Genomic DNA, 12,504 nt, shown 5'->3' with positions numbered 1-12,504 from the left:
CAGTAGTTCTGGGGCGGGAAATTATGTGCCAGAATTAAGAGTCTTGATTTTCTTATGACCATTATTCACTTAATTTGCTTCTCTTTAATAGAGACTTGCATATATTCAGAACTTCGTATATGAATAGAATAGTCTTTGCTATTCGATTTGTATTCGATTAGAGAATTTGCTATTTGAAATAGTCGAATATTTATTTCTGTTCCATGATAAAGGATAATGACATTTCTCAGAGTGTAGAGGGACAGTGTCGAATGCAAGGGATGGCTCCTGCGGTGCAGGTGATTCTCCTGCAGGAGAGCTGCGGTTGTTACGCATGGGAACCAGTTTCTGAGCGAATGCGCAAGGCAGGTCACTTGTGCTCAGCAATTGCCAGTCGTTCAGTAAGGATGCTTTGCCCCTAGGCAGCCTATATACGAACCATATCTCAATTTAGGCAAAGCAATTTGGCCAGTCTCGCTATTTCTGTGTCCCTTTAAAGTAATGTGTCATGCTCTAGTATTGTGCTTCTCTCCTTCAATGAACACTACCCTGCACACACATATGGTGACATGCTGTTCTCTTATTTCAATACTGTTATTGCCATGATGCACCAGATAACTCAAAGCAATAATTTCTCATTTACAAAATGCCTCAGTTGATTGGACATAATGTCTTAAATGATGTTACATGTACGTATTAAACAATATAAATAAAGGTCTATTTTTTTTCGCCATACAGAATCCATGCAAGCTTTACAGTAAAACCTGGTTGTAACGAACAGCATGATTGAACGCTATTTGTTCGATGTATGGAGTAGTTCAGTATAACCGAACCCGCTTATAACGAGCTTCAGCAGCAAATTCGCCATACGCGATGTTGTGAAGTGAAAATGCACTAACGAAAAAAACGATGCCACTCACCGGGAATAATTACTCCGAAAGTAATTTATTGCACAGAAAAGTACACCTATTTGCAGTAGGCAGTGATTTTCGCTGAACACACACTTCATTTAGCTCCATCAATGAGGATCGCATTTTTGACAAGCGACATCATTTAAATGAACTCTAGTCCACTTCCCTGTATCCTCACGCTCGAGCAGCATCGTCGCAGCACATCGGCAGCAGAAAGGCCTTCATGTAATGTTGGGAGAAAGCGATCATCTTTCAGTGGTGGCTCCTTGGCAGCACCAGACGCCAGCATGTCAGCCATAATTTCCAAGTCCAGCGTGCCCGTCGTCACAGCTACGCTGTCGTCAACCGTAAAAAAATTCTCGACGGCACCATTTTCTGGCGCAATGTCTGGAACATTGGCGAGCTCTTCCCATAGCATGGCAAAGTCACTATTTTGCACTCTAAGTGCAAATTCTGCCCCCTCTTGACACAGTCCAGCATGTGGAAGCAGTTGCTAGACTGTCTCTAGTATCGTCTTGCTAGGCACGACTGATGATTTCGACTGCGACCAGCAAATTACAGAGTTTGTCGGTCTCTTGTACGGCCGAAAAGGAGCAGCCTCGAAACCAGTGGGCGCCAGCAATTATTACATATTAAAAAAAAAGCAAATGCATACTTTTCCGTCGCCTAGGCTCATCGTACTCTTCAGCTCGTTGTTCATCTGCAATTTCACCAACAGGCGCTCGACGACACGCTTCCGGTAGCCCACCTTAAACGCATGGATGATGCCTTTGTCAAGTGGCTGTAAAACTGCTGTTGCGTTCAGTGGCAAGAAGCAAAGTTCGATGTTCTTGCACAGATTGCGCATGCCGAAAGTTTGATATATCCAATGTCTGCTTCGTTATAAAAAATACATTTTACATGCATAACGATAGAACTTAGAGTGTTCGATAGAGAGCATATTTCACTCTATCTGAGTTCGTTATATTCGGGTTTGACTGTATAGTTCAAGGATTGACTTCTGGCCTTGTTGGTGCAACGTTTTTAATATAGCGCTTTAGCGCAGAAACTTTTTCACATGGACACAGGAGAGGAAACACACAAGCGCTATATTTCACTTTGGTTAGAAATGAGAAAATGTTATATCTTTGATTCAATACTTAGAGGCAGTGTTTTTTTAATATTAGTATTTTATTCAATTTGGAGATTTCGCTATTAAAATACTCCTAGCTTTTAACTATGTCGCAAATTTCACTTCAGTGCTGAAGTGTCAGAGTAATTAGTAACGCAATCCATGCAGGAAATTGTACGTTGTTTGGGGCCGCATGTACTTTCGAGAGTCTGTGAGCTGTTGGCACGTCAGTTTCGACACCGCCGAAGTGGCCTTCCTGACCTGCTTGTTTGGAACCCAGAGACAGAAAAAGCCAAGGTAAGCACAAGCCCTTCTGTGCTCGTATGACCATGGGACAGGCATCAGTGTAGTGTCTCTTATATGAGAAGCACAGCAATAGAAAAGGGTGACTCAGCACATATACAGTTAAATCTTGATACAATGAAATCAGTAAAATCGGAATTTTGCTTCATTATATCGAAATATCTTTCTATTGAAATTCGACCTTTTATGCAAATAAGTAGTCGCCCATCGATTTTTCTTAGGCGGAAAAGGGCCGCAGAATTTTCTGAATTATCTGACAATCGAAAAAAGCAAATTTGATAGCGAAAATAATTCATTTTGATAAATTCGGAAGTCGGCGACGAATCATACGATTTCATGCCATGTAGGTCAGCGATATCTTCGCATTACCGGTACGAATTAAGCGAAGCCGACCACGCTTTCGCGTGCACTCCGCCCCCGCGGCTGATATCACCGCCCGTACTTGGACGACGCTATCATGAAAAGCATCGGCAGTGGGGAGTGAATGCTTTGCATGCCTCCAGCTCAACGGGTCACCGAAACTTGAGATTACGTGACCTCCAATACTCAGTGCGCAGGAAGACGGCTTACATGGCGCCATGCTGTCTCGGCACGCACATTCTTCGCACTCGTGGCAGATTTAAAGCAAGATGCGCTATATAACTTCGTTATATCGAGAATTTTGTTATATTGAAGTTCGTTATATCGAGGTTTAACTCTGTGTGTGTGTGTGTGTATATATATATATATATATATATATATATATATATATATATATATATATATATATATATATATATATATATATCATGATGATGCCCTGGAGTGCATATAGCTGTGCATAACTCCATATTTGTCTTTCTGTGTCATAAAAATCCACTTGTAAGTTGGTGCTGTGGCACCTCTGTGCCGATTGACCTCTTTTCATCGTTTTTACATTGTTTAAGGCAAGTGGTGCGGGCAATCCAATTTTTGCCCTAAACACAAATGTTTCACTAAAATTGTGCACACTATGTGCTTGCTAAATGATAATTTTTGTAACTAGTTTTATGTACAAGGTTAGAAAGTGGCTGTTGTTATCACTTTTTGCCACATGCTCCTATGTGTGTAGGCAGCTGAAGTGAAAGGACCCGGAGATACGCTGTCCCCTAAGCAAGTCGTGTGGCTGCGCGAGCTCTTGGCATTGGGTGTGGACTGCGAAGTCTGCCGTGTCACAGGTAAGGGTTCTTGCCTTGTGGAAGGCTAGTTGTAAAGAATGGAGGCATGAGCTGTGAAAATTTAGTGGAATCATTCGCTGTGGTTTGGCCAGAAATACTTTTCTGAGAGAGTTGCACTATGCCAGATAAAGTACTATGCAACTACTTTCTAAGTTGTATCTTTTCAAAGATACTGCTGCAGTTATACTGTGAAAATGTGAAGCACCTAGCTTAGCATGTAAATCTCATCAGCTCCTATGCCTGACAAGGAACTAAGAAAGCAGGCTTGAGTGAGAAGATTATGGTTTTGTATATGCCATCTTCAAAGTGCCACTATCACAATCGGTAATTGGTCAGTCACTGTAGTTCTGGAGGCTGTTCAAAATTATGCCCAGAGACAAGCTGGCCAGTAACTGTGCCCTTGCATGCACAGCAAAACCTCAGTAAACAGAAACTGACTAAATAAAACTGCCATTTGAATTGCACCGCACACCTGAAGTTGGTTGGTTTCATTTTAGGACATTGTGTATGGTAAAAATGTTTTTCATACTTTTGTGTAAAGTGAAATAATTGAAAGTTAAAGTAACACAAAAGGGCAGTCTCAATTGCGTTGTAATGCATGTTATTGTTTGCTTCATTCTGGTGCATATGTATTTTGGAAGTGCTCGAAACATACGATGGCAGCATAACAGCATCTGCATTGTGCACTCTACTCAGAAAAATTTGGTGTCATAAACACTGCCTGCTCTTTGGATCGGTGAACCTCATTGCAGTATTTAAAAAAAAAAAAGTCAGATGATTACGGTGCTTCTTAATGCAAAATTTGAGCACAGCTGTAGCATGTTTTCATTTTCCAATATATTGAGGCAAAGAATTTTAGACCGAAATTACCACACCGACTAGCAGTAGGCCAGTGTCGTCAACACTTTTGCCGAGAGAGGGCAGTATGGGAATGCTGGCATGATGAGCGGCATCAGAGCCAGCTGTGGAAGGTGACAACGAACGTGTGAGCAGTGGCACGAGAGACGGCGATGCTCAAACCAGGAACAGGAGTTTAAGAGCTGCACTCTTAAATCGAATAACCTCTGATGGTGTTGTGCTTTACAGGCAGAGACATTCTGAACATGGGAAAAAGTTAGCACATTCTCTTCGTTTGTCAGTGCATGCTCTGAATTTGTAATAGTATTTGTTATGTCCATTCTCTAATCATAATGAAGTTTGAGCACTCCGGAAAACAGCACCTTGTATATGATTTAGCAAATTCTTTTATTTAAGAGGAGCCCTGATAAATGAAACAAATATTTGTTTTCTTGAGGTTCGGTTATTTGCTTGTGAAGCATTATTGGAAGCTTTAAGTCCAGTTTTAAGTTGAGGCTACTGCTAGCGTATGGCTTCGTATAACATTCATCAGTCTCAGCATTGCCTCCATATGGTGGCAAGGTTGTATTCCGATATTTTATGTTATATTTTTGAGCACATACTCTTGCCCGAAGTCTAAAACCCTGTAGTGGGTCCAGGATTTGTAGGCATAAAAGTAGATACCACTACATAAATATGGTAAGCTAAATGATTTCCTTGTGTCCTTCAAGCTGGTTTAGTGCGTGAGAAAATGTGACTACAACTTCTAATATTGGATGGATTCTCACACATTAATCAGATGTGTTTTAGGTTTTAGGAACAGTCACTGCAAATTCTTTTTTTTAAGAAATGTTGATAAGCTTTGACACAGATGCATGCCACCTATATCTAAGGAAGGGAACAGTTGTGATGAGAGAAAAAGTACCAAGCTGCCTAAGGCAGCAATTCATGAGCATTTCATTGTACCAAGTGAGAGCAGACAGATGAAATTGCAGAATTATCACATGGACCGCCACACATTGGTGTGTATATGAAGCTACACTAGTAGTCTTTGGTATTCTGAAAGTTGCACGGGTGGGACAACTGCAAGAATTAATGTGGCCAATGCAGGCACTGTCAAATGACAATTAATTCATGCAGAATAAAATACTGCATGTGCAACTGCTGCTGAAACCGTAGGTATAAAACACTGATGGTAATTGAAAGCACATTGCTACATATGGCTGCGGGGAATGACTAAAGCGTCTAAAGACTACTACATACATACCATTTACTGTGTGTGAGAATATTAGAAAATGTCGAATATTTTTAATATTTGTATTCGATTCGAAAACTATAGGTACTTGAAAATTTTTGAATATTTGGTTGGATACGAATACTTGAAATAAATCGAATATATTGCTGGCTGTGCTGAAGGAAACACTGTTCTTAGCGGAACACGGTTCACAGCGTTTGTTTCTATTTAATCTACGAATGTGTGTGAATTTCGTGACAATTTTGTGCTGCGGGCGAAGGTTCGCCTGTACAGTGCATTCAGCCACTGAACGTCTAAGCTATGCGGCAAAGCCAGCCTCTCGGTAGCAAGGGGCACGGGTTTGCAAACTGGTAGTGTGCACTTGGAGTGCAACCAAAATGGATTGGGGCGACTGTGCAAAAGAATCCATCAGAAATAGCAATGCTCTTTCCGGGAGTATAGGTCCAGTGTGCCGATCCTCAGCAGAAATTCCCGTCCACGCGGCCTCACTATGCAGATACGCCAGCTCCCTGCCGCATGCCCATGTTGTGCATCTGTGCACTGTGCAGTGTATCGCGTGCCTGTTACAGCATTTCAGGATTGAGCCACAGCCGATCCGCTATAGTAATACGCGCCCAAGCGAAACCCGGGACTTGTAGTGCAGATCTCATAGGCGATGGGCGCTGGCACAATGCTTGCATGTGTTGCGGTATGCTAAAAAGCGCCATTCTAAATGAGTGTGAATGCATTACACGTTTACTTGGAGTTATAATAATCGAAACATCTTTTTCGTGCAATCGAAGGTGCCTCTCCCTTCTCCCTTCTACTTCACACTACATTGGTGGTTGCATTATATTTTTGCAAATCCAACACCCCAACAACAGTGTCAGTCAGGTGCTTCACACTGAAGGAGAACAAAAGGGGCTGGCTGACGTGCTGTGCTGCAGAAGTCTTGCTTGTGCGTGGCATAAAATATGGGAAAAAGAGAATGCTCTTGCAGTTCTTTTCTAAGCAGTGATCATAGCAAACAGTACAGCACCACTTTGTTTTTGTTAGGTGTGAGCGCAGCTTTCGCCTTGCTCATTTGTTACTTTTGCTGTTCGATCCCCCTTCCTGAGCTTATTGCTTGACAGCAAATGCAATGAGTGACTGCTGGCACAGCGTCAAATGCTTCCGAGTTTATGGCATATGATGTTGCATAATAAGGCACAGGTTGGCGAGGACAGGCAGTGAGTGAGAATTACTCAATTGTCCAAGTCAACGTGAGCCACATACACAATTTTTCAGCATAACGGCTTACTAGTCTTATTTTTTTTTACCGTTGACAACGTAATTGCGATGTTTCCAACATGTTAAAATAACCAAACTTGCTAATAAATGCATTTGCATGTCATTATTCTATATTTGAAGCTAAGTACTTGTATTCGAGTCATATTTGAAAATTTTGTTATTATTTGTTTGAAAACATATGTTCATTTAACAGGAAAGGGAAAGTGAGGAGCAGGCTGGCAACTGCCACTGGAAGGGGCACAACGCTTGCCTACTCTTCAGAAGGGAGGTACTCTTCAGAAGGGACAGCAACACAGAAAGGGAAGATAGGAAGGAGGGGAGGGAAAAGTATACAAAGAGCAACAGGACAAATCTAAAAGAATAAAGTAGAACACACAGTACAGATCACACACAGTAGGGCTGGTCACTGAAGGTCACACCACTACGGAATGTTAAATAGAAGAAATAGTATCAACGCTACAAATGTGAACCTAAGTTAGTTAATTCTAGAAAAGTAAGTAGAGTACGATGAGCCTGATCGTGTCGAAACGTACAACCACTGGGGTATAAACATTTGTCGATTGTCGTACACCGCAAGCCAAGGAGATGATAGTCCCTCACTAGCGACATGCGCTGCGCGCTGAAAGCGGGACACTCCAATATCAGGTGCTGAAGTGTCTCGCAGCAGCCATAAGGCCTACACGATGGACTGGCAACACGTCCTTGTCTGTATAAACGTTTGTGCACGTTCTCGCAGCCAACCCTTGGTTTGAGTAGCTATGCTCTAGCATGACAAGGAAAGCCTCGACTGCGAACACCGGGCGGGAACATTCCATTTGCGAAGCACTGGTCTGGATGCTGCTTGTGTAGGTGGCAACGAATCAGCGGACGAGCGTCATCAAGCTTGTACACAATTTCAGGGCAGACACAGTTTTTATGAGTGCAAGATTAAGCCAGTCGATCAGCCTCTTCATTTCCAGTGATTCCTATTTGTGAAAGTATCCATTGAGCAACAAGAGATATCCTACATGATGAAATTTTGTTTGCAGAGTGAGTGATGCTGCGCACAACTGGGCAATCAATCTGATTGCATTGTAACCTGCTAAGGTCAGCGCGGGAGTCCATAAAGATGGCAATCTTCCATGTGGTTAACTCCTTTTGCACATATTTCAGTGCAACACTAATCGTTGCTAGCTCCACAGTTGTTGATGAAGTTGGATGGGGTATTTGGAAGATACATCATATTTGAGTCGAAGGGCAGAAAAAAGCTGCAGAGGCCCCTTTACCGTCGCTGTGTACAGATGCATCTGTGAATACTTGAAGATAATCTGGAAATCTTTCGAACATGCGAGACTGAGCCAATTGGAATATTGCCGAAGCAAGCATACCAGACTTTTTGCGTATGTCAGGGATTGTGAGGTGAATAGGGAATATGTGTTTCGTAATACCTTTTGGAGGCAGAGGTGTAACTGAAGCAGCATGTTCAGAAATGTCAGTGATATTCATAAATAATGCTGCCATTTTTCCCATGCGAGATAATGGGCAGTGAATGAGACGATCAAGGAGTGATTGAGCATTCGATGTGCGGTGCAGACGCTCAACATGATACAGAGCTCTCTGGTCTGCTTGCTGCCTCAGGGGTAATTGATGTGCTTCAGTGAGTAATGCAACAGATTGCACCTCACGAGCTAATCCAAGCATTAGTCAAAGGGCAAAGCGATTATCTTGTTCCAGTTGGGCCATCAAACTAGGTGGTACGTGCAGGTAACGCATACATCATGCTTGAGAGTACATATGACTGGTACACCTGGAGAGCTGTTATTTAGTCGCAGCCAGCACTTCTAGCAGTCAAGGCGGCCACATACTTAAGGAAGGAGCGCAATTTGTGTCATACATATTTAACGGCAGGACGTCAAGAGATATGATCATCCATAATTAACCCTAAATAACAGTGTTGTCGCACCCAGCTTATAGGCGTTTCGTCAAGGTACAGTTGGCTCATTGTTCAACAAGAGTGTTATTTAGGGTGATATGCTATTGCAGCCGACTTAGCAGGTGATATTAGCAGGTGATATGTGCAGATCAACTTCACCCAAGTTCTTTGAAGTCGCATTTGGAGCTCTTTGCAAGCTTCCATGAAGCTGTGGACCAAGGTGCAAAGGGCCGCTTATCCACAGAGCATGTCATCTGCGTAGATAGCTATGCTCACCAGGAAGTCACTGTCCCGAGGCAAATGACTTCGAAGTGCGGCGAGTACGGTGTTAAACAAAAGCGGCGATAAAACGCTGCCCTGTGGAACACTGCACTTCACATTTCGGGATTTATTTGTTATTCCTCCGACACGCACTTTCATATGATCCTCCGATAGAAAATTGTGCACGAAGCGGAGCAGATGACCCAAAATTCCTGCGGTTGCAAGAGCAAAAATACATAATCACATTATGTGGAACTGAGTCGAAAGCTTGCTGTATGTCTAGGAAGAGCAAGTAGGTGGAATGCTTGTTTCCTCTAGAAAATTCGAGTGCTGAGACAAGGTCCGAGATGCTGTCCAGAGCTGAACGGTAGCGATGAAAGCCACCCATCACATCAGAAAAAAAATTCAGCTTCTCTAGCCTGACATCTGGGCGAAATAAGTCCATTTGCTCCATTAACTTGATGACATTTGAAGTTATGGATATTGGCTGGTAGGACTTGAGGGGTCTTGCAAGGGCGCCCGGGCTTTAAAACTGGCATCACCACGGATGATTTCCATTCAGCAGGGATTACACCGGTTCTCCATACTTCATTATACTCGTCCAATATACGGCCATGAAAACTCATATCAACGTTCCGCAATGCTTGATACATCACACAATCTTCACCTGGAGCAGTGCGGCATTTGGAGAGGCTGAGCGCATGTCACAGCTCCTCAAGAGTAAAGTCTGCCTCGTCCATCTGGCAGGCTGGACTGTAGGAAGCAGTTATAGTACTGTGACTTGTCAAAGAAGGAAGGTCGCCATTTGTGGTGTCACTGGATGCAGGAGAGACAAAAAGGTCTGCAAATGCCTCCGCTAGAACTTTCGATGACTGGTCAGTCACTATGCACAATGCAGCCATAGGATTCTTGCAGATTTCATGAGTGCGGAGATATTTCAGTATGCACCATATACTTCCAGAACCACTTCCAATATGCAGCGAACTATATAAGGCTGCCCAGCTCTTGCGACAAAGCTGTTTTGTATGCCGCCATATGGCTGCATTACCATGATTATACATAGTCCAGTCAGTGCATCGTTTAGAGTGCTGTGCCCGCCTATAACTGCAGTGTCGACATGTGCGGAGCCGCAAAAGCTTTAGATCGGGGTCGCACACGTACACACACACTCACACACCCGTATGTTTAAGGCATGCAACATGTCTTATGTGGCAGGCATCAAACATGCAGTGCAGGCATAGAGTTTCCTACAACTGTTGGAGGTAACTCCGGTGCCGCGATTGTTCAGCCACCATTGGAGTAATGGTTAGTATATGGTCACCATGGTTAGTACATAAATGTGATCTTTGTGCTTGTGGCTTCAGACCGTTCTTATAGTTTTGTTTGTCTTTATCTGCCTTCACTGGCCTACATTTTAAAACAGTCTATACTTTTCAGAAATGCAGAAGGCAGTAAGACTCAGTGAACATACATAATTGATGCTATTTGCAGTGGTTCTGCTTGTCCATGTATCCGTGGCGTAATGGTTTCAATATTGAGCTTCTGTGCTAGAGGTCCCGTGTTCAAATACTGCCATTGGGCAATTTTAGTAATGTTTATTTGATTATTTGTAACGCAGTACTTCCTTGAAAATGATCAGTTTGTAAAGTCACGAGGCCGTTTAAAGCCAGAAGGACAAACTTTAGACAAATCCACGAACTGACCATCATTGCCATGCTGGCTGAGCAGCGTTGCTTGCACCTTTACGCACCTGTATGAAACTCTATGTGTGCAGGGACCTAATCTCAACATGCTGCATTCTGTTGACCCTTTTAAAATTTCAGGGAGAATCACTGATCCACGGCAGCAATGCTACATAAGCTACGCCGTTTCACCTGCTAGAACAATTGGCACCTCACCATTAGTATGGCTTTAATCTTTCTCTATGTCACATGTTCCTTGTAAAACATTGCAATTACAACAGAATTAATGTTCTAGAGCAATAGAGAGCAATACACATGCTTGCTATGAGACTTAATGATAAGAGCATTACTCAACATTAATTTGTCACACAGTATTGCCGAGTGTGCATCGAAATGTCACTGTCAACGGCAGTATCTGCACTTTGCCTAGTAGTATAATACACTGCCCCTGTTCACACAAAAAGCATAGAACTGTGCCGCCCCCATATTGTCACAGGCAGAGCAAGTACTGCTTGCCATCACAATTTCGTAAAACTGTTTTGTCTTGCAACTTTCAGCAACAAGCTCAAAAAGGTTGCAGAGGAAGAAGACTGGAGCTGAAGATGCAAGAGGATGTTCAGAGTAGATGGAGTGAATGCAGCCTGCAAGTTTTTCTATGGAGTGAAGAGCTTGGTTTTTGTGGCAGTTGTGTTGACCTCTTTTATATTCCTGAAAGTGTTAGTTTACAACACAGGTTCCCAAGTGTTTATGTAATAATTTGACAGGGCTTAATGCTCCAATATGGAATATGTGCTATGGTCTCAAGAGTTAAATTACTAGCTGTGCTTTTTAATTAAGAAGGACAGCTCAAATAAATAATCTCGTATTGAGCAGCAATCAACCCATGAATGACACGAGCCAATAACAAGGGGACTTGTCAAGACATTTACTCCAGCAGCACATCTCGAGAGGCTATGTTGATCATTTATAGTCTCCATCTTTGTGTGATCTTCTATCATGCGTGGATAATCTGCTTTTAATATTTTTCACAAAATTTAAAGTTGTTAAAAGCAAAACTTTGCGAACCTCGCCGAGTTTTCGTGACCGTGGGTGCTGCATGGCTGTTGTCTAGCCGGATAACCCAACAAATCACAGCAAAGGGTGTGTGCGACAGACGCTGGGATCCTTGCATCACCACCAGATGGCGCTCGCCTCCATGCAGGAAAAAAAAAAGAACCAGAAAGCTCGCCTTCGCGTATCCACAGTAGCAGCATTGCATTAGCCGCTACAATGCCTAACTAAAGCCTTCTGTGTCACTTTGTGCAGACATTCAATAAACACAAACTCAAGGTTTTCAACTTCATGCACTAACGCAAAGCTTAGCTGTATATAGATTCCAACTTGTTGGATGTGCTGCATTTTTTTCTTGCTTTGAATTATGTTCCTAGTGCATCAGGGTGCGAAGGCCTGCTGTTGATTTACATACATTCTTGCCTAGCCCTTGTGGTTTTGTAACCAATTTTCAGATAAAGAAACGTGCCTAATGCCTCAACGCTCTGCTTTGCTTATGTACTTTTGGATATCTACAGTATTTTGTTGCTTCTGGAAAAGGTCAACAAGCTGCTAAAAATTTATAAAAGGAGAGCTATAGTTAACCACTGACAGAGGAGACAGCCTTCAGCCTTTTAAGTGTTTTGGAGTAGATTAGGAAGAGAAAGTTTGAACCACGAGCGGGACTAATGAAAGGCATTGAACTTTCGACAAAAAAAAAAAAAGGAAGAGGGTACAGAGATTAAGTTTCGGTACTCT

At 42.7% G+C, this 12,504-nt stretch overlaps 1 protein-coding gene across 1 annotated transcript in view; it reads left to right on the top strand.

Moving 5' to 3' along the window:
• The window catches only part of LOC142572067 (fanconi-associated nuclease 1-like), a 34,334-nt gene extending 22,087 nt beyond the window's left edge, over window positions 1-12,247 (top strand). The window contains exons 13-15 of the mRNA XM_075680889.1: window positions 2,170-2,298; window positions 3,395-3,500; window positions 11,274-12,247. Of these exons, the coding sequence (XP_075537004.1) occupies window positions 2,170-2,298; window positions 3,395-3,500; window positions 11,274-11,341 (303 nt within the window). The 3' untranslated portion in view covers window positions 11,342-12,247. The remainder of the gene's footprint in view (window positions 1-2,169; window positions 2,299-3,394; window positions 3,501-11,273) is intronic.
• Window positions 12,248-12,504: the final 257 nt, after the last annotated feature.

Source organism: Dermacentor variabilis, chromosome 2 (assembly GCF_050947875.1).
Source record: "Dermacentor variabilis isolate Ectoservices chromosome 2, ASM5094787v1, whole genome shotgun sequence".
NCBI lineage: Eukaryota > Metazoa > Arthropoda > Arachnida > Ixodida > Ixodidae > Dermacentor > Dermacentor variabilis.
This window is presented reverse-complemented; position numbering and strand designations above follow the sequence as displayed.